This window comes from Medicago sativa, chromosome 7 (genome assembly GCF_051527215.1).
Source record: "Medicago sativa cultivar Bolivia chromosome 7, Bolivia_mono, whole genome shotgun sequence".
NCBI classification, from domain to species: domain Eukaryota; kingdom Viridiplantae; phylum Streptophyta; class Magnoliopsida; order Fabales; family Fabaceae; genus Medicago; species Medicago sativa.
This window is the reverse complement of record NC_140755.1, coordinates 20,831,411-20,854,456: the sequence shown is the minus strand read 5'-3', so window position 1 is coordinate 20,854,456 and position 23,046 is coordinate 20,831,411. Positions and strand designations below refer to the sequence as shown.

Genomic DNA, 23,046 nt, shown 5'->3' with positions numbered 1-23,046 from the left:
CTCATCTCCCACCCACCAACCATCCACCACTCATCTCTCCGATCACCGGCGATCGTCGTCGCTTCACCATCTCAGCATTCTTTTACGATCTCCGTTCACCACCATCACCACTATCCTTGGATCACCACCGCCATCCCTCTCCTTAAATCTATGTTCACAACACCATCCACCAACCTTCTTCACAGATCCATCTCTCATCCATCGCCACCACTGTCATCATCGTCCTCACCACCACCATTTATCCCTACAACCATTGCCTTCTGAGCTCCCACCCTCATAACCACCACCGTCATCATTAGTGGCCACCCTTTCATCTTCCTTTTAGATCTGGACCTCCACCACCGCGCACCACTACCTTCTGCCGTTTTCTTTCTTTCATTCCAGATCTTGTATTCATCTATCATTGTTTAAGATTATTTGTGTTTATATGATTCCCATTCGTTCTCAGATATAGTGGTGGTCGTTGTTGATAACGATGTTGGTTATGATGAGGATGGTGGGAGATAATGGTGGTTGGGAGGAGGATGGCGGAAGAATGGACAAAGAAAAGCACATGCAGAGACAAGAGGAAGAATGGGATGTGGTGAATTTATGAAACTTCCCCTGTTTTAAGGTTGAAATACCCAAATTATTCATGCTAAAATTTACTTTGAATATTGGATATGCTAGCAACACACAATTTCCTTTTAGGTCAATCTGTATCAATTGTCATATCTTAGATGCATACATGATTTTTCTTCTATTGTTTATATTTCATCATGGATATTCCTTGGTTGTTTAATTTCCTTCAAGATAACCTAGATGCTCTCATTCCTTGGAGATAGATATACGATGTTTAAATATATCTCTCATATATCAGATTTGTGAAAACAAAAACTCATATATCTCATATTTAGTTTTTTATTTTTCACATGTTTTACATGCATGGTTAAAATCCAACTAATCAATGTATTTTATTTATTTATTTTTTGAATTTTTCCTTATCATAGAACGGGTAATTTTTCTACAAGCACAGTGAGAATGGGTTATTGATATATGATTTTAAGTTGCTGGTCAATATTTAAAGGGGAATTTTATGGGACAATTCTTCTTATTCTGCAACTATAGATGTGTTTGATATCCGTTGAATGATAATAAATATTCAACATTCAAATGATCTTTTAAGTGTTTATCTTTTTCACATTACTCGTTGTGATATCATTATTTATTGTATTCTGGAGCAACCATTGTTTCAATGCTTGTTATGCAATTGTATTGATGGATAACAAGTAACAAGTGTTTATGCTTGTTGTTCACTGTATATGACAATTGCATAACAATCATCGAAACATTGGTTGCTCCACAATACAGTGAATAATGATATCAGCACAACAAGTAATGTGAAAAAGATAAACACTTGAAAGACCATTTGAATGTTGATTATTTGTTATCATTCGACGGATATCAAGGAACATCTACAGTTGCATAATAACAAGAATTGTACCATAAAATTTCCCTTCGAATATTGACCAACGGCCTAAAATTATATATCAAGAATCCACTCTCATTGTGCTTGTAGAAAATTAGCCGTGTCTATGATAACGGAAAAAAAAAAACAAATAAAATACATTGATTAGTTGGATTTTTACCATGTAAACGTGTGAAAAATAAAAAAACTAAATATGAGATATATGAGTTTTTGTTTTCACAAATCTGATATATGAGAGAAAGAGATACCTCAACATCGTATATTTGTCTCCACGGAGAAGGAACAGGAGCATCTGGATTATCTTGAAGACACTAAAGGCTTTTAATTTATTTCTCGGTAATTTCATTAACATTACAATATGACTGTTACCATCATTGGAGAGATCTAATATACAATGACCATAGCTACCAAGCAGTTGAGCACCAGAATGAAAATTCTAGCTCATCAACCAGGCAAAGTGGACAAATGCCAGATACTTTCACAACAGGATACACAAATACAAATAAAACAATGATACAGATTATTGATCATAGCATGAGCCTGTACCATCAGGTGCCCGTCTAGCATAATAGTTTGTGACATGAGCAGCCGGAACCCCTCGTTTATTTAACAGGCATCGGAAATGCTGTAACCGCGGCAATGCCGTTAAGGTAGCATTTCGTGCAGAATTAAAATCTCTCTCACTCCTCACGCGTTCTGTCAAAAACAATGAGCAGTTAGATGTTTTCACCTTATTTTCATAAGCTCTCCAGGATAGTTTATACAAACAGCTTATGAATTACATGAAAACAATTTGACTTTATTTTATCTTTTGTTATAGAAATAGCTTATTCATAAGCGCATCTATGATAAGCGCGTATGATATAAGCACTTAATTGAGTTGCTTGTCCAAATAGGACCCATATTCAGAGGCTTGAATTTCCTAATTCCACACTTCTCCAATCTTTGAATTAAGTTGTTTATAAACAATGGAAAAATGATAAACTGAAGAGGCATATCTATTATAAGAAAAGAGAATGCTAGATTTATAAACTGCACATATATCATGTTCTAGATCCTGAGCAAAAGTATGCTAAAACTATAAATATAAGCATTTTTTTTTTAAAATTTCCCCTAAATATAAGCTCCCTTTCAATTTATTAGATACGTTTGTTATTATTTTCAAATATACTCTTAATTAATACTACTAAGTCTCTTGGAAAATGAAAAGGAAAAAATGAACACATCTACATCCAAAGAGTATTTTAGGAACATTCATACATAAAATTGGCACATTAATATATGTGAAAAGCATTACATGTACTTATAAATAGAGAGTAAAATACAAGAACAGTGAAAAATATGGCGTTAGCGTGAAATGCTTACCTGCAGCTGCGGCAGCTCGAGGCCAAATTGTTTGCTGAACATTAGATGCATCAGCAGTCTCACCCCACATGTAAACTTCTCCTCCAAGTATAAGCTTTTCTTCTGACTCTGTGTATATATTCTAGTGGATCAGCAGTATATACCTCATCCCAGGGGACATCTAGATGGTCAAGATACCAGACACCTTGGTTACTGAAAATGCATCTGAAACCTTTTGCAACAACCTTTGCACAAACACCAGAGACCAACCTAAATATTTTATTCTCCAACTCGGATATTCGAGTTTCATACCACAATAAAACTACTTGTATAAATGGGAACTCACCAGTTATGCACTACTGTTTCAGGATGAAGCTTTGATGGAAATGTATTGAAGGTTTCTTCCCTGAGAAGTTGCAAAAGAAAATGTCACATGCAAAATATGTATATGTATTTTAAGAATGTTATGTTGTAAATAGAATAATTCATTATAGTTCATGATATGCTCAGATATTATACCGACCCTATGAAGCATGCATACAAATTTTACAAGAAATTTGCCATATAGCAACAGACACTTTTAGCAACGGTAGAAAAAAGAGTTACTATAGATAAAATTTAGCAACTGATGTTCCAAATATAGGTTAAGAATGAAAAAAAGCCAAACATTTTCACCATAACATCAAACCCTTCTCCTCTCAAACTCAATCAATCACTCACAAAAACGTTTTGGTTTTCCCTCTTCACTCCAAATCGAACAACAAACTGAAATTGGAGATGTTTTTACCCTTATCCCCAAACGACTGAACCCCAAAATCGAATTTGGACCCCAACGAGTGAACCCTAAAAATCGGACCTGAATCACTCTATCTGAATCTCAATCTGTTGAACATGAATCTCAATCTGAATCACTCACTCAATCTCGATGTGAACTCACTCGTCGAAATCTGAATCAGGTGAATCTCGATGTTCTTATTTCTCTCACTCACATGTTTTGATTTTCTTTTAATCTGACCTCTCAATCACTTTTTAACTCTAAAACAGGTGAATCCATTATTATTTTTCTCACTCACTCGTTTTGGCTTTCTCTCACTCGAATCTCGTCTGGTGGATCTCGTTCTCTGAAAACAGGTGAGTCTTCATATCTATTTGTTGTTGAGCCAAACACACACCAAGTATGATTGCCTTATTGAGATTGTTGTTGATGAGTCACTTGGGATTGTTGTTTTTGTTTTACTAGATTTTCATATCTATTTTCAGGCCGAATCTGTTCATTCTTAGGACATTATTAAGGTTTAACTGAAACAAGTTAGCTTACTAGATATGTACCGAATCTGTTCATATCTATCTGTATGTTTATATATATTCAATTGTTTATAAATAAAGCATCACTGAGATTTTCTTATGTCAGGATTATACTTCAAAATAAAAGTAATCGCTAGTTAATATGGCTACCCCACTAAAATTTGATATTTTGCATTTAGTATCACTATATATTAAGTATTTTTGTACCAATCAGAATTTAACAATTGTGAGCCAAGAATAGGTAGGATGCTTTGTTTGGGATAATGGTAAATATAACATAATCTTCATTAGAACAGAGTATCTCTATAATTAAAGTCATTTGCTTATGGTCTTTGTTTTGTAGGTCTTTCATGTTTGTGTTATAATTTATTAGAACTAATAATAAACTTATAGAACTTTTTCACTATATTATATCCCTGCTATAGTTAAAAGCACTTACTTATAAGTTTTAACAACATGAAGTTGGTGAAAATAAATGGTAGAGTGTACATACATATCAGCATATATTTTATTGGTCAGGATTAAATTTTTATTTTACTGGTTCGAATATTTGAGTTTACATGGCTGATCTAAATTGTCTATTTTTTTTTAATTAAGTTCCCTGAATTGAAAAGTATTTGTTTGATAAGGCCTTTTGTTGGAACAATGGAATGGAACATCTTCCTCTTGAGTTTGAAGCTATATGATACACATTAAATTTTTATCTAAAAGGCTATATTGACATATCTGTGTTAGTGTTGAGTGGCATCTGTGTTATATGTCTGCTAAAGTATTTATTTACTTGTACACATTTTTTTTATGTACTACTTTTTTTTTTATGTACGGACTTTAATATAAGTATTTATTTATTATTTAGTGATTTTGCATTTTCTTGTGGAATTTATTATTTGTCTGTGTGTAACTTAGGATTAATTATGCACCACTGAATAACTTGATGCTGGAGATATTGAGTGAACAAGAGACGTGTACAAGTAAGCAGCCTTTTGTGAACCTCCGAGCATTGTGTTTAAATAATATTTGTTTTGTTCCTTAATGTGATACTGAATTAAGGATTTGAAGTACTTTCGGTGTATGGTTTTCCGGAATTGTATGCATATTCTTTATGGGGTATCTTTGTTGGGAATCTTGTTAGTCTAATAATCATGTCGTTCACCGAAAGTCAGTGCAAGCTTTTTAGATCAATGAGATTTTGGGGTTTGATTCATTCCTGGTTCTTATCTAGGGGTACTGTTTTTAAAGCAGTGGTTTTGTTTTTGCCTCCTCTTTGTTTGATGCAATAGCTTTATGATCTTTTATGTGGCAAAATTATTTTGTAATAGTTACTATAAATTTTTATTATTAGTTCTTGCTAGTTAATGTTAGTTCTTGCTTGCTACTGAACGTTCTTCATACTTGCAATTGCATTCTTTTGATAAGTGCCCTTTTTTTTGTTAAATTGCTTTCAGTTTGTGATTCAGTGGTCACTGTGGTTGCTTTCTTTGATAGGCAATGCTTTCTAAGTTTTGTTGTACTTGTGGACCTCATTTTTCTGTGCTTTTGATATTGGATTATTTTATTCTCAATTTTTATTGCGTTAGATTAATGATGAGTTAATGACCATATGTACGTGGTTGATGTTAGAGAATATGTGCTACTGTTCTTTCAACTTGATTGTTAGCAATTTTGTACAATTTTGTTTTAGTTTGGTTATACTAGTTTTAAACTAGATCTGTGAGGTATAATATGATCCAGTGTTGAAGTGCTAGTGATGTACCATAAGGTCAAGTGTTCTTGCAAGCTAGACACAAAGTCATATTATAATTTCGACCGATGTGAAAAGTCAATTTCGACCGATGTGAAATGTCATTTCTGTAGTAGTGTTTTCAATTGTTTTGATTGTCATATTAATGAATTCTATTTTAAAATGTATTCTTATAATCTATATATCTTATAATTTTTCAGGAAGAACTAAACAAACATAATAATGAGGTAGAAACTTCTCAATCGGATGGGACACAAAGTCATATGCCTTGGAAGAATGACATTTATTCCCGAGTAAAAGGAGCTGAAAAGAGGAGACATGTGCGTTGTATTGGCAATATTCCCAAACCTAAGAAATCAAAAGCTTCTTTGTCTGAAAATCAAGAACTGAGGGATGAACTTAAGAAAATGCGAGAAAGTCAAGAGAGGACAAATGTGTTTATGGCAAATATGATGTCAGTGATACAAAATCGATTATCTCAAGAAGATTTGAATGATATTTTACATGCTGCAAAACAGGCATATTATATAATTGATATTTTACTTTTCGAGTTCAGATTTCGAATATTATGAGAACATGAATTAAGTACAGTTTGTAACATATTTTCTTTTTATTTTTAATAGGCCTTAGATGGTGCTAGTGCTCCAAACCAGATAAATTCTTCAAGTCAATGCAATGATGAAGACGGAAGAGAGGAAGATTAGAAATTGTTTTTATCTTGGATATGTTTAGGCTCATCTAGTGTTTTTTTTTTATTTAGTATCTATTTTTGTGTTCGTTATTATATAAAATTGACATTATTTTGTTATTTTGATATGTTTGTAAGACTTACTACTTTGATCATATAATTGAAATTTTCTTTGATGTTACCTTAATTTTGTGTAGCGCAATAAAAAAGTATTGCCGAATATATTATTTTTTTGGTCAGGAATTATTGTGAAAATTTTATTATTATTAAAAAATATTTATATTAGGGTGAGTTTTATTTTAAAAAAAAAAAAAAAGAACCTACAGCAACGGATAGTTTGGTCCTATACCAACGGATATGGAGGTTCACTAAAGCTATTTAATAGGTGCAAAATGCCGTTGCTATAGCTCCTAAATCTATAGCATCAAGCTAATTTTCCGTTGGTATAAGCTATTGGGACGTCATTCTTGCCGTTGGTATAAGCATAGTATCCTAGACGGTAGCATGTGGGCGTTGGTATAGGTTTTATGACCTATACCAACGGCTTTTGAGACCTTTACCAACGGTTTCTGCCGTTGCTAAATGGCAAGTTTCTTGTAGTGAAACACAGACACGTCACTGACACATAACCACATAAGTATCATATTGTGTTACATGTCGAACATGGGGACGCACTTTCGATCTAAAGTATCAGTGCTACATACTGTCTAATACATATCCAAACTATAAGTGGCATTCGAAAGGAACATCAAGGACAAAATAAGGGCATAAATCAGTTTCTTTATTCAGATTGTCGTATATATACTGATCATACCAGTTAACTGGAGTCCACTTTTTCGAAAGGGCTATGTCTTGAGCCTTCAGTACAAAGTATTCATAGGCATCCTTAGTGGTCATGTTGTGTGTCTGAAGCCTGCAATAAATAGTCAAAATTGTGACCAAGTCATTACTCATTAAGCATACAAAGTTTTACTTAAAATCATAAAATGTCATAATAAAATGTAATATAGTAGATTAGTATAACAGATTAAAATCAGTACCATTCCTTTACATGAGAAGTATTATTCCAACAATCTGTCAAAATAAAACATAATTTCTCAATAATTAGCATTAATATCAATGGCTTCATTTCCAATTCCCACTAATAATACAAGATTTATTACAAAAAAAAAAAAAAAGAAGATTTCATCAAACCAAACAAGCTCTTAAGATTTAAAACAAGGAACAAAGTTGGTAGTAGATTTATCCAACAACATTAAGATTTATTCATAGCTCTCATGTTGCATTTATCACTTTAGAGATCAACTTTTAAGTTGTCATAATGATAAAAAAATAAAAAAATATTTTCAATCCCATATCTAACAGCTTAAGCTTTAAGATCAAATTGTTTTTTTTTTTTTTGTAAGAAACCACTCATACTGACCTATATGAACTTCATCACCACCCAAGTGAAATAGCTCAAATGGAAAAATCTTTCTCATATCTGCAAATTAAGGAGAAAGAAAAAAATATAAGACTGATTGGATGATGTTTCAATATACTTGGAAACCATCTGAAATTCTAATCTATCATCCAACAAGAAGCATCATTAGTTCAGCTCCTTGGTCGAGAAAAACTTCATAATATTACGGTTGTGATGTATAGATTAAGTTACAATTTTATCCCTCCAAACCTATATTTGCATCTAATATCTCCTAAAAAATTCCAATTTTGGAGAACGAATAATGATTTATGGGAAAGGAATATTAGATTTACAAAAACTACGCATCTGTGCAGTTTGGTAATATAGAGCCATGCAGTGATACGTCATACAAGAACAAAAGTTACTTAATATTTAATTTTAGATACAACTCCTTCACATTCTTATTGTTCAACCACAATGTAAATATTTGAATTTATTCAATTTTGAAAAGTCGTAATCAACTGAAAGAATGCATCAGTCTTGCATGATTGGATTTAAGTATGCTTCGTTTAAGTATGCTTATTTTTCAATTTCTTTTTTCTTAACCAATGATTTTGGGTCTCCAATTTAGAGTAAATTACACTCCCCTCCCGTTAGAGATACTCATTTTACACTACATAGCCTCCTCCCTTGTGTTAAAATATACACCTCTCCCCTCTTAAGAAAAACTTATTTGAAAAACTTGATGCCATATCTTATAAATAACCAATATGGTAAAACAATATGTTCTAAGAAACTACTCAAGAGTAATGTGAAAAGTGAAAATCATAATATTAAAGAGAGTGAATCGATATATAAGACAAGTGACACGAGGAATGGAAACAGCTTTTTTGCATAAAGTGAACAGAATAGCCGACATACAATAAAATAGAAAGACAATTAGGCCAAATATGAAAAAACTTTACTTCACCAAAATAATTTAGATGTTCACTGAATATACCTCGGACTGTGAAGAATAAAATGGCAAAATGCATGAAATACGTCTTCAACAATTGAAAGCATGGTCACAGCAGAAGCATCGTCCTTTCCGATTACTAACTGTTTCCTTTCCGAATTTATTGTTTTAGCAAGTGGTTGGCATAGAAAGTCCAATGCTTGTATGTAAAAGGATAGGTATGTTGTGGAATTGTCACAATCAGAAGATAATTGTGTGCATGTGTGGCCATAAAATTGTTGGTCTACAACATTGGATGACATAAAACTACTTCTGCTGCAAATATGCAAGGAACCGAGCAAAGGTGGTGAACTTTGTAGTATTTTCTTATTTTCAAGTAAAGCTCCTAACAAACATTCAAATTTCGCAATGCCAGGGGATACAAGATCTTCGGCTCTTGACCTCAAATTACAGCTAACAAGGAGCAACCCAGCAGCATAGAGCCTCAATATTGAATTAAGGGGTCTCATAAACTGCCAAAGTGGTAAATTACTTCGATTAAAGTGGAATACAAATGGTTGACACAACTGCATGAATAACAACTACAAACGTATAACAAAAACAAATAAAACCTGTTTATAATGCTCTGCTGTTTTGTTCAGATATGCTGCAAACGTATAACAAAAACTTGCATTTGCAGTTTGACATTTAACGGCACAATGATATACAAGTTTAACAAACTCTGGTCCAGCATTTTTGTCTTCCACCTGCAAGGATAAATATAATTAATGAATATAAGAATCAAGATCTCGAACAAGAAAATACTTGATACCAACTTTGTCACGACCCAATCTCAAGTCATGACCGACGTATAGGCTAATACTAAATCATCATATATTTTGCCTAGCAAGCCTAATCCACTATAACATATACACTTTTCCAAAGTACAGAGTCATTTAAATTTGACAGTGTCTTGTATATATTTTAATGACAACTCATAATGCAAGTTAATTATCAAAGAAGTATATAAAATCTATATCCTCATTTGTACCACTCAGAAGAGAGAGGAAAAAAAACACTTCTCATTTGTATCATATTGAAATTACAATCAATGACCATCATTCAATATAGCACTTTTCGACAAAGTGCACAACATGACAAAATCGTTAGTCATACGTGTAATTTTTCAAACGCATCTAAAATTGAAAATATTAATTAGCTCTTCATGCCTCGTATACTTTATCACATCCTACTATGTGTAAATAGACCACATATCCCGCTCTTTTTACAGGTTTTGTACTAGTTATATTCATCGAATTAACCTTATAACTACGAGATGGAAAATAGGCTAAATCAATAACTATAAAGTGGTTTTATACATTAGGTGGAAGAACAATAAATGGTGGAAGCTTGTAACTACGAGATGGAAAACAAACTAAAGTCGTCAAATGAACAAAATCATCTTGTAATTCTTCTAAGAGTAGTCCAAGAACGATAAAACTTTAAACATTAGGTGGAAGCTTAAATGGTGACAGGCTATTGGCCAAAATATTCAGGCCAAGTAACTTTGTATGATTACTTGTACTAATGTTCTTACAACTTAAACATAATGGCATTCAATTTGAATCAAATTAAGAACAAACGGCATCACTAGATTTGCAAATTTTGATCCAAAATCAGTGTTAATAATAACGGATCGTAGAAAATAGAGGATTGCCAAAAATCCACTAGACTGAGCAAGAATCACCTAATTCCAGGCATTGGATTTTCATCATATATTACCTTGCTTTTAGGAGCAACACAGTCGAATATATCCATGACATACAAGAATTTACTTTCCTCCCACTTGAAAAGTAAGGAGCACATGTTTTGGGCAATCTGCATTCAAAATTTCATCAACATGACTGGTGAAATAAATATATTGATTTGCATCACCAAAAGTAAATAATAATTAGTTTACCTTGAACAATTGATCTTTAATTGAAGACTTTGCATACGTAATCAATGTCGTTCGGCAAAAAGTGATCACCAAATCTTTATCAGAGAATGATGTCCTCTTCTCGAGTAAATTTAAAGCACATTTACCCAAGTGATATACCAACAACTTATGAAACTTTTCATACGAATCGGAATCCAATCCCCTGAAACAGTAAAGTTTGTTTTCTAAGCATGGCATTGAATAACCTACCTTTAATCCATAGCATACAAAAGAGAAAATTGCGCCGAGCATCAACGCATAAAATAAAGTGGCAATGGAAGCAACAAAACATTAACCTACCTAAGCCATGGTTTTACTTCATCCATCAATTGAAGCACTCTTTTGGAGTAGTCATCTTCTTTATGAGAAGAAGCCTTTGATGCACACCTCACTAAGGTGACAACAATCTCAACAACTAACAACGAGAATGAATCTTTATCATCTCCACAATTTTTCCCAATCTCAGGAAGAATCTTGTTCCTTTTCACTCCCGGGAGCAGCCTCTCTAAAAGCTTTAATCCTTCAGCTTCAGCCTCGTGGAACCGATCACATAACTCAAAACAACGAACCAATCGAAGTCTTCGGAAATGGATCTCTGAGGCCTTGGAATCCAAATGAGGGAACACTGCTTCTAAACAATCCAAGCACAGAAAATAAGTTTTGAATAACTCGAGGATTAAAACCTCGTTGGATTTTGAAATTTGTGGAAGACGTTTCGGGAGAATTGATAGGGAGGTGTTGATGAATGAAATAAAACGTTTCGCTAATTGTCGAATTAGGGTTTGATCGTGGTTGGAAGAGGAAGCATTAATATCTGAGAAGGGACGGAGGTAATCGGAAACTAGGGCGTAAATTCCCTGGGAATCGGAGGTTTCAAGCTTCGAGATAAGAGATGATTCAGTGAGAGGAAAAGCCATAGAGAGAAAGAGAGAGCGAGAAGAAATTATGTGAAGAATTAGAAAATATTGAAAGCGTACTCAGAGAGCTTAATTTCCAAGGCGCCAACCCTTCCGATATCTAATTATTTAAAAAATAACCGCCTTTTTCATAAGGTCAGGGTAGATTTTTTTTCTCCCTTAAAATCTAATTTTTTTTGGTAGTGTTCCCTTAAATCTACTAACAATATATAAAAATTGAAGTACAACAAAATTTCATAATCGTCTATATTAAAACTTATGATCTCCTTAATTTTATGTGCATAATGGTCATTTTGCAAAATTTAAATTTTTTTTTTGAACAAACCAAAATAGAATTATATTACCACACCGATAGCAGTTCCCAAGCACAAGGAGTGCGTAGAAGACCACTAAAAATATACAAAAGGGAACATCTACTAACAATATATAAAAACTGGAGTACAAAAAAATTTCATAATCGTCCTTATTAAAACTCATGATCTCCTTAATTTTATGTGCATAATGGTAATTTTGCAAAATTTAATTTATTTGTTTTTTTTGAACAAGCCAAAATAGAATTATCTTACTTAATATTAATCAAAGGTGGTCTGATTTCCCTTAATCCCTAACCCTAATTGAAGCCCAACCCCACCTCTTTGCATTTAGGCGCTAAATCACAACCCTAACACCCAACTAATCACATTAAATGCTTGGTTTATATGAGCCTCCCATTATTAACTAGGCCTGCCTTGCTTCTTTCCTGGATAGGGAATGAATATTCTCGGAAACACCATGTAACTAAAAATTTATTTGTTTTTTAAAAATTAATTACGGATAACTATGTAATCAATTTACTTGTATCACCAGTGTAATCAATTTCCACGGATAACTATGTAACTAATTTATTTGTTTTTTTAAAAATGAATTATGGATAACTATGGAACTAATTTATATGTTTTTTTAAAAAATTAGTTATGGATAATGGTTATATCTACTAACCATATATAAAAATCGAAGTAAGAGTTTCATAATTTTCATTATTAAAACTCACGATATCCTTAATTTTATAATCGTCGAGCAAATATTGAATTGTGTTTTGCATATAAAATAAAAATTTATTCTATGGAAACACTACATTGATGTTCATAATAAAAATAATCATGATTGTCCAATATTTTATCATATCAATTTTCTCATCTACTAACAATATATAAAAACTGAAGTACAACAAAATTTCATAATCGTCCTTATTAAAACTCATGATCTCCTTAATTTTATGTGCATAATGGTAATTTTGCAAAATTTAATTTTTTTTTTTTGAACAAGCCAAAATAGAATTATCTTACTTAATATTAATCAAAGGTGGTCTGATTTCCCTTAATCCCTAACCCTAATTGAAGCCCAACCCCACCTCTTTGCATTTAGGCGCTAAATCACAACCCTAACACCCAACTAATCACATTAAATGCTTGGTTTATATGAGCCTCCCATTATTAACCAGGCCTGCCTTGCTTCTTTCCTGGATAGGGAATGAATATTCTCGGAAACACCATGTAACTAAAAATTTATTTGTTTTTTAAAAATTAATTACGGATAACTATGTAATCAATTTACTTGTATCACCAGTGTAATCAATTTCCACGGATAACTATGTAACTAATTTATTTGTGTTTTTAAAAATGAATTATGGATAACTATGGAACTAATTTATATGTTTTTTTAAAAAATTAGTTATGGATAATGGTTATATCTACTAACCATATATAAAAATCGAAGTAAGAGTTTCATAATTTTCATTATTAAAACTCACGATATCCTTAATTTTATAATCGTCGAGCAAATATTGAATTGTGTTTTGCATATAAAATAAAAATTTATTCAATGGAAACACTACATTGATGTTCATAATAAAAATAATCATGATTGTCCAATATTTTATCATATCAATTTTCTCATATATGTTAATAAAATTTGTTGCAGCAGATATAAACATTTAAAATGTGCAAAGGGAGACAATGCAAATATTGAACGGTGTTTTATATATAAAATTTAAATTAATTAAAAAATTTATTGAACAGGAAACACTGCATTAATGTTGATATTCTGAAAATTGTGACGAGTTTTCAAAATTTTATCATATCACCTATCACATTTCGGTACTTAAATTTTTATTCTGCATATATAAACATATAAAATCCTCAACGTGTGCGGTTTAAATATTTAACGGTGTTTAAAATATAAAATATAAAATTATTTAATAGACACACTACATTAATTTTGATATTTTAAAAATAGTCATGAGTTTTCAAAATTTTATCATATCGATTTTCTTATATATGTATATAAAAATCTGTTTATGCAGATATAAAAATTTAAAATCTGCAACGGGAGACGGTCTAAACATTGAACGGTGTCTTACATATAAAATAAAAATTTAATTAATAGAAACACCGCACTAATGTTGATATTTTGAAAATAGTCACAAGTTTTCAAAATTTTATCATAAGGACTATCACATATCGGTACATACAAATTTTCTTCTACAAATTTAATTAATAGAAACACCGCACTTTTGCTGTTTTTGCTTCTCGAACAAGCTTCCTATTTAGTTTATTTCTGACCTAAAGCCCATAGTTTCTTGTGGAACATTCTATTGATGTATTTCTTGGGGCTTAAGTAGTTGTAAACTATAAATAAAGTAGCTAGAAAACATATTGAATCAGCTTTTGTTCTTGGAAATTAATAAGGGACGATTGTTTCTTTGGATAAAAGTTCTCTTTTTATTTATTTTCTTTCATGTTCTTCTTCTTCTTCTTCTTCTTCTTCTTCTTCTTCTTCTTCTTCTCTTCTATGTCTACTGATGAGTCAATAATTAGTGTTTTTAATACAATATTTGAGTCCGTTTTATTCATATTTGAATCCGTTTTATTTAATTTAATTTCCTTTTTATTATTATTTTACTTCAATTGCAAGTAATTTTATTTCAGGAACAAATATTCAAAAGATTTAGTCTTGGAGCAAAAGAAAGGAGAATTGGAGCTGATTCGTGCCAAAAATATGAAGATATTTTACAAAAATATCTTGTGCAAAGAAATTGAAGATCTTGTACCAAAATATAGCATAGGCGCACCCCCCTTTTGCCCTTTTGCTGCTTTTGCTTCTTCGACAAGCTGCATATTTTAGTATTTCTGACCTAGAGCCCATGGTTTCTTGTGCAACACTTTAGTGATTTAATTCTTGGGGCTCAAGTCAATGTTAGACTCTAAATAAAGCAGCCATCTAGTTTGTAAGACCATCTTTTGTTCTTGGAAATAAGAAGTGACAATTGTTTCTTTTAATAAAAGTTATTCTTTATTTTATTTTTTGTTTTTCTTCTTCTTCTCTTCTATTTCTACAATGAACATGAGTGAGTAGACTCTTCTTGTCTTGGGATTGTTGGATGAGTCTAATGACCTAATCCTAATCAAGCCAAGCCTCGAACCCTAATTTTATGTAAATCTATTTTCTAATCTATTTCACCATTCTTATAATCAATAACAAATATTAATCGATGGATCGAAAGATGAAGTTCAATAATTTTTATTGATTCATCACAAATATTAAGCGATTGATCTAAAGATGAAGTTTTAGTATTGGAACAAGTGAATTTAGACAAGGATTGCGAAACATGACAAAAGTCTAGCAAACCTTGAGACAATAAAGTTTCTAGCTTCAAGGATTTCAATAGCAATCAACCATGAAAATAGGCGTGGTTGCTAGAGAAACACACTCACTGAGACCGAAAGGAGTTGTGATAGGCTAAAGAGAAACTTGTCTTTAGAAAATAGGTCCAACATAAAGTTCTAGGTTTAGGGTTTGGTTTGTGAAAGATTTGTCACCTTGACGAACGAATAATCCCAAGACACTTTTTATTATTGTTATTTTCTTTCAACTAAAAATCCAAACTTCTCAACTCAAACTTTCTTCTAACCATTGTAGAAAGTTAATTGAATTCATAACTCCCTGTCAGAACGATATCGTTTATTACTACATCGCTAAACCGTGCACTTGCGGATTTAGTACATCAAATTTTTGGCGCCGTTGCCGGGGAGTTAGGAAATTTGATTAACTTTTTAATAACGGTTAGACTGAAGAAAAAAATCTTTTTTTTTCTTTATTATTATTATTTTTCTTTCTTTTTCTTTTTCTATTTCTTTCTTCTTACCGTTAACTTCTTGGGAAACACGAAATAATACCGATATGGCTGAGGAACGCACTCTTAAGGAGTATGCAAACCCTTCTACGGATGTGCCACATGCTATTTTTGTGTACCCAACGATTGAGGGTAACAATTTTGAAATAAAGCCTGCACTTATTTACTTAGTGCAACAAAATCAATTTTCCGGAACACCCACCGAGGATCCAAATCTTCATATTTCTATGTTTCTAAGATTCAGTGGAACTTTGAAAGCAAACCAAGAGGCCGTAAGGCTGCACCTCTTTCCTTTCTCTTTGAGGGATAGAGCTAATGCATGGTTTCATTCATTGCAAAATGGTTCCATTACTTAATGGGACCAAATGAGGCAAGCATTCATTGCCCAATTATTTCCCCATTCTAAAACTGCTCAATTGAGGGATGAAATAATACGATTCACTCAAAGAGATGGAGAATCTCTTTACGATGCATGGGAGCGTTTCAAAGAAATGCTTAGGCTTTGCCCATCATGGTTTATAGAAATGGCTAATTATCCATACATGGTCTTTTATATTCCACAAAAACGTATGTTGATGCATGTGTAGGTGGAGCTTTGATGAATAAAACTTACACAGGAGCATATGCTTTGATCGAGGACATGACCCAAAACCACTATCAGTGGGCAAGTGAGAAAGCCATCACTGTTGTTGCTCCTTCACCCTCTAAAAAAGAGGCAGGTATGTATGAAGCTTCTTCCCTTGATCATTTGAATGCTATGGTGGATACACTTTTTCAAAAATTTGATGAATTAAGTGTAAGTGTTGTCACACCTGCTTTTGTTTTACCACCATGTGAAGTTTGTGGAATAGCCGGTCATACTGGCGTTGAATGCCAACTAGGTAGTGCTGTTGAAAGTCCCCAATATAATCAAGAAATGAGGCCAAACAAATTTTTTTTATAATAAAACTCCTCAAGATCCTTTTGAATAGAAAACAACACCACCCAGTTATGCAAATAACCAAGGAGTCCCTCAAAAATATGTTTTGGAACAATCCAAGCAATTTCAAGAACTTAAAAATCAAACTGGATTTTTGAATGACTCTCTTGTCAAGCTTACATCAAAAGTGGACTCCATTGCCACTCACACTAAAATGCTAGAGACTCAAATCTCTCAAGTAGCCCAACAAGTAGCTACTTCCTCTCTAACCCCCGGAGTCTTTCCGAGCCAAACTGAAACCAACCCCAAAAGCTAGATAAATGCTATTACACTTAGGGATGGTAAGCAATTTGAGGATTCCATTGTGAAATCCAAGATAATTGAGGGTGAGATAGAGAGTGAAAAGTCACAAAGTGAGAAAGCCAAAGGAGAGAATGAAAATCCAATTGTCCCAACACCTTATAAGCCAAGAATTCCTTTTCCACAAAGGCTTATTAAATCTAACATGTATGCACAGTTTAAAAAGTTTGTAGACATGCTGAAAAAAATATACATCAATGTTCCTTTTATTGAAGCTTTGACTCAGATGCCTCTTTATGCAAAAAATTTGAAACATGTTTTTATCAAAGAAAATAAAAATAAAGGATAATGAGACAATATCTCTAACAAGAGAATGTAGTGTTGTCATACAAAAGAAATTGCCTCCAAAGCTCAAAGATCCCGGTAGTTTTTCCATCCCTTGTGTGATTGGGAAGGAATCCATTGATAAAGCCATGTGTGATCTAGGGGCTAATGTTAGCTTGTTTCCCTTGTCCCTCTTGAAGAGGATTGGTATAGGTGATTTGAAACCCACTAAGATGACCTTGCAGTTAGCCGATCATTCCATTATCTATCCGGCCGGAGTTCTTGAGGATATCCCCATTAAGGTGGCAAAATTTTATATCCCGGCTGATTTTGTGGTAGTAGACATCAAAGAGGATTCTGAAATTCCAATCCTTCTAGGAAGGCCATTCCTCACTACTGCGGGTGCTGTTATTAATGTTAAGTATGGTAAGATAGTTTTATATGTAGGTGATGAGAAGGTAGATTTTATAATTGACAAATTGATGAAGGGTCCCTCTATTTTTGATTCATGATGTATGATGGATGTGATTGATCATCGTGTGAAAGAATGTTCTTTAGCATTATCTACACACAATGGTCAACATAACCCAGATTGAGAAACATAAATCTTCTAACCGTCAAGCTAATGACTTTAAACGAGCGCTTCGTGGGAGGCAACCCACAGATTTAATTGCTTTGTATTTGTTTATTTTGTGTTATTTTCATTTGTTTTGTAGGTTTTGTCTGAATACGATGCGAAAAAGATAAAAAAGTTGACCCCCATGACTAGAAAGATTGGCACGGCCCGTGCCTGTCTCCAGCTCCAAAATCACCAAAATTGGCAGAAACATGCGCATGGCCCGTGCCCAGGGGTGGCACGGTCGTGCGCGACCATCAGCACACTATACCTTAAAAAAATTTCTTCTTCTTCCCCATTCAATCACGACAACCACTTTCTTCTTTCAAACTTCTCTCTAAAACCCCCACAACCAAAAACCTTCAAACCTCTATAACTCCACCAAAACTCAACCAAATCAAACTATTTCTAACCCAAATCATCTCCAATCATCATTCCAAACATAATCCAACCATAAAAACCAACATTCATCCATCCAAATAAAAAATTCACCAAATCCGTAATCCCTTTAAACCTAACCCAAAAATCAAAATTTCTTCACCAATATCCATCATTAAACTCAAATTTCTTACTTACAACCCAACCCCATCACTAAACCAACCTTTCCCAAGCAAAACCTTGCCAAACCCTAACCTTCACCCAAGCCCAAACCAAGTCAACTAGGTCAATGGCATCCAAGAGGAAAGGAAAGGAGATTGAAACCTCAAGAAGTGGTGCAGGGAGAAAGAAAACAACAGTCTGGAACCATGGCATCAAATTTAAAGATGACAAGCAAAGGAGTAGGTACCTTCAAAGGATTATGGCTTGCACCATGAACAAGAAGCCGGTGGGCACTATAATGATGAACGGTGGGCATGGATGCAAACCGAAATTCAAAGAGAATAAGCACCGAGCAACAAAGACAAGGTGTTGAAATGGCCGGGCTAAGGAATGATATCTAAAGGGGCAATCACATGACCGAAGAAAACAACCAAATGCTCCGAAACATGATGCAACATCTTCACCTCCAAGGTCCACCTTATGGACCTCAATAAATTGTGAGCTTTCCTCTTCCTTTTTCTTCTCTTCTCTTCTATCCTCTTCTCTTCTTCTTCCTCTTCTTCTTTTCTTTTTCAAATCATTGAGGACAATGCTTCTCCCAAGTGTGTGTGTGTGGGGGGGGGGGGGGGGGGGAGCCAATAAAGTGTCTTATTTTAATTAAGTATCGTAGTGTTTCCAAACTCCCTTGAACTTTGATTCTTATGTTATGTTTTGTTGTGGAAGGCATGGAAAGCGGTTTGTTTTTATTGTAAATTATGACATAAATTTCTTTTGTTGTCTCTTCCCAATTGGTTGTTTCTTGTACATGGAAGTGATTTCTTGTGTTTTAAGTGTTCTTTCTATACCCACATCTTGTTTTATTGTGAAAATTCTCTATGAGAAAAACACAAAGTTGCAGCCTTTGAGCAAGTGTATGAGTAGGTACTTTAAGGAGCACGTTCTAACTTTAATGGTAAATTGAACCCTTAAAAGTCTTTAGAGTAAAAGTAGTATAAGTTTGTGTGGGGAGAAAAGACTTGAAAAATAAAGAAAGTGACCAAGTGCCCGAAACTGGTTGGTCACAAAGACATTAAAATGATCAAAATGCCTAAAAACAGGTTGATTATCAAGAGGGTCAGAAGCAAATATACTTATAAGGGGACGTCACTGACTCTGAGGGGAAAAGGGTAGGCCCCACTGACTTCCCACGTGAAGGTGGTGTTTCTCTGACAATCACCAATAGCTTCTGTAATTCCTTCTTAAAGTGTCAAATGATCCAACAATCATATAATTCCCATCTCTCTTATATGAAATGAAGAAAGGACTTTTCTCGGTTAGTTTAGTGTTAAGGTTAGAACCTACTTTCTCATAATATCTATCTTATACAGGAGCAAGAAAAGGGTTGGACTACACACACACACTCACTTGAAACTTGTTGTTGGGTTGAATAAGTTCATAAGGAATGCTTGAAGTTATGATTAGTGTACACTTGAAATGAAGCCTTAGAAGAGACATAAGTTTTTAATTGTGTTGTCATATGTTAATCATGTTTATGCCGCTAATGTTTATGCCTTTTGCTTGAGGACAAGCAAAGAGTCAAGTGTACATGGGGGAGTTTGATGAGTCACTAATTAGTGTTTTTAATATAATATTTGAGTCCATTTTATTTATATTTGAATCTGTTTTATTTAATTTTATTTCCTTTTTAGAAATATTTTACTTCAATTGCAAGTTACTTTATTTCAGGAACAAATATTCAAAAGATTTAGTCTTAGAGCAAAAGAAAGGAGAATTGGAGCTGATTCGTGCCAAAAATATGAAGATCTTATACAAAAATATCTTGTGCAAAGAAATTGAAGATCTTGTACCAAAATATTGCATAGGTACCCCCCCCCCCCCCTTCCCTTTTGCTGCTTTTGCTTCTTCGACAAGCTGCCTATTTTAGTATTTCTGACCTAGAGCCCATGGTTTCTTGTGCAACACTTTAGTGATTTAATTCTTGGGGCTCAAGTCAATGTTAGACTATAAATAGAGCAACCATCTAGTTTGTAAAACCATCTTTTGTTCTTGGAAATAAGAAGTTACAATTGTTTCTTTTAATAAAAGTTCTTCTTTATTTTATTTTATGTTTTTCTTCTTCTTCTTCTCTTCTATGTCTACAATGAACATGAGTGAGTAGACTCTTCTTGTCTTGGGATTGTTGGATGAGTCTAATGACCTAATCCTAATCAAACCAAGCCTTGAACCCTAATTTTATGTAAATCTATTTTCTAATCTATTTCACCGTTCTTATAATTAATAACAATATTAATCGATGGATTGAAAGATGAAGTTTAATAATTGTTATTGGTTCATCACAAATATTAAGTGATGGATCGAAAGATGAAGTTTTAATATTGGAACAAGTGAATTTATTCAAGGATTGTGAAACATGAAAATGATCTAGCAAACCTCGAGATAATAAAGTTTCGAGCTTCAAGGATTTCAATAGCAATCAACCATGAAAATACGCGTGGTTGCTAGAGAAACACACTCACTGAGACCGAAAGGAGATGTGATAGGCTAAAGAGAAACTTGTCTTTAGAAAATAGGTCCAACATAAAGTTCTAGGTTTAGGGTTTGGTTTGTGAAAGATTTGTCACCATGACGAACCAATAATCCCAAGACACTTTTTATTATTGTTATTTTCTTTCAATTAAAAATCAAAACTTCTCAACTCAAACTTTCTTCTAACCAGTGTTGAAAGTTAATTGAATTCATAACTCCCTGTCCGAATAATATCTTTTATTACTACATCGGTAAACCGAGCACTTGCAGATTTACTACATCATTTACAATGAACATGTGTGAGTAGACTCTTCTTGTCTTGGGATTGTTGGATGAGTCTAATGATCTAATCCCTATCAAACCAAGCCTCGAACCCTAATTCTAAGTAAACTATTTTCTAATCTATTTCACCGTTTTTATAATGAATTAACAACTATCAAATTAATAAAACGAAAGTGGAGGGTAAATACTTGTTAATTCATGATCACAAATATCAAGCGAAGTATCAAAAGATGAAGTTTTAATATTGGAACAAGTGAAATTAGACAAGGATTGCGAAACATGAGAATAGTCTAGCAAACCTTGAGACAATAAAGTTTCGTGCTTCAAGGATTTCAATAGCAATCAACCATGAGAATAGGCGTGGTTGCTAGAGAAACACACTCACTGAATCTGAAAGGAGACGTGATAGGCTAAAGAGAAACTTGTCTTTAGAAAATAGATCCAACATAAAGTTCTAGGTTTAGGGTATGGTTTGTGAACGATTTGTCACCATGACGAACGAATAATCCCAAGACGCTTTTTACTTTTATTTTCAAACCGTTAAAAATCCCAACTTTTCAACTGAAACTCTCTTCTAAAAGAAGTTAATTAAATTCATAACTCCCTGTCAGAACGATACTCTTTATTACTACTTCGGTAAACCGTGCACTTGTGGATTTACCCCATCAGTGACCAATTTTCTTGCAGCTGAAGCATCCTTTATGATATTCTTTTCTTGAACCTTTGTAACCACTGCCTCTACTTAAGAACTTCTTGTTCTTCGTAGCCAAATACTGAAGTCTATTGGAGAGCATAGCCATCTCTTCAACTTCTAGATCTTCTTCTGAACCTCCAGCTGGAGATTCTTCTCCAGCTGAACCTCAATAACTGTCACTTTAGGTCTCCACTTAGCAGGTAAGCTCCATAGAATTTTCTTCACATGATCAAAAGTTACATAGCTGTTCTTCAGAATTTGAAGTCCAGAGACCAGATTCTAAAACCTTGAGTACATAGTCTCAATGTCTTCATCCTCCTTCATTCTGAACAGTTCATATTGCTGAACCAACAGAGTAGTTTTAGCCTCTTTGACTTTCTTGTTACCTTCATAGTTTGAACATAAAGAAGCAAACATTGTTATTGCAATAGATTTATCACTCATTTTCAAGTACTCTTTGTGAGGTAGAGCAGCAGCAAGAATACCTCTGATCTTGTGATGTTTCTTGTACATCTTCTTCTAAGCAGCATTGTGTTTCTTCCTATCTACAACAACACCTTCTTCATCTAACTCCAAATCTCCAGCACCATCTTCAAGGACATCCCAAAGTTTTTCATCTAAGCCCATGATATGACAATACATCTTGGTTTTCCACCAAGAAAAAGTATCAGGATCTCCATTGAACATTGAAGGCTTGCTTGAACCAGATGACTTATCATTAGTATCATAATCATATGATACATCAGCACCAGAAACAACATAATCACTTCCACCAGTAGACATGTTTTTCTCAGATCTTTTATGTCACACTGTTAAGTGATAAGACAATAGAACCAGAGCTCTGTTACCAACTGAAGGTGAGAAAAACACAAGAAGGGGGGTTGAATTCTGTTAGCT

At 33.5% G+C, this 23,046-nt stretch overlaps 2 protein-coding genes, 1 long non-coding RNA gene, 1 other non-coding gene and 2 pseudogenes across 5 annotated transcripts; 3 read left to right on the top strand and 3 right to left on the bottom strand.

The window, feature by feature from the left end:
* Positions 1 to 1,986: 1,986 nt before the first annotated feature.
* LOC146904962 (beta-hexosaminidase 1-like) lies at positions 1,987 to 7,680 on the bottom strand (annotated as a pseudogene). The gene is made up of 5 exons (XR_015019138.1): positions 7,587 to 7,680; positions 7,361 to 7,459; positions 3,159 to 3,218; positions 2,834 to 3,082; positions 1,987 to 2,164 (listed from the first exon to the last, which is right to left on the bottom strand). The product of XR_015019138.1 is annotated as a beta-hexosaminidase 1-like (transcript).
* LOC146904963 (uncharacterized) lies at positions 3,376 to 6,733 on the top strand. The gene is made up of 4 exons (XR_015019139.1): positions 3,376 to 3,768; positions 3,857 to 3,943; positions 5,024 to 5,088; positions 6,059 to 6,733. It is a non-coding gene; the product is annotated as an uncharacterized LOC146904963 (long non-coding RNA).
* Positions 7,681 to 15,995: 8,315 nt separating the features above from the next.
* On the top strand, positions 15,996 to 16,891 carry LOC146904960 (uncharacterized). The gene is made up of 2 exons (XM_085728407.1): positions 15,996 to 16,290; positions 16,536 to 16,891. The coding sequence occupies exons 1-2, from the start codon at positions 15,996 to 15,998 to the stop codon at positions 16,889 to 16,891; spliced, it is 651 nt and encodes a 216-aa protein (XP_085584533.1).
* LOC146904961 (small nucleolar RNA R71) lies at positions 16,362 to 16,463 on the bottom strand. Its single transcript, XR_015020911.1, has one exon. It is a non-coding gene; the product is annotated as a small nucleolar RNA R71 (small nucleolar RNA).
* A 562-nt stretch (positions 16,892 to 17,453) lies between the features above and the next one.
* LOC146904959 (uncharacterized) lies at positions 17,454 to 18,087 on the top strand (annotated as a pseudogene).
* Positions 18,088 to 22,266: 4,179 nt separating this feature from the next.
* On the bottom strand, positions 22,267 to 22,662 carry LOC146904958 (uncharacterized). The gene is made up of 2 exons (XM_085728406.1): positions 22,436 to 22,662; positions 22,267 to 22,393 (listed from the first exon to the last, which is right to left on the bottom strand). The coding sequence occupies exons 1-2, from the start codon at positions 22,660 to 22,662 to the stop codon at positions 22,267 to 22,269; spliced, it is 354 nt and encodes a 117-aa protein (XP_085584532.1).
* Positions 22,663 to 23,046: the final 384 nt, after the last annotated feature.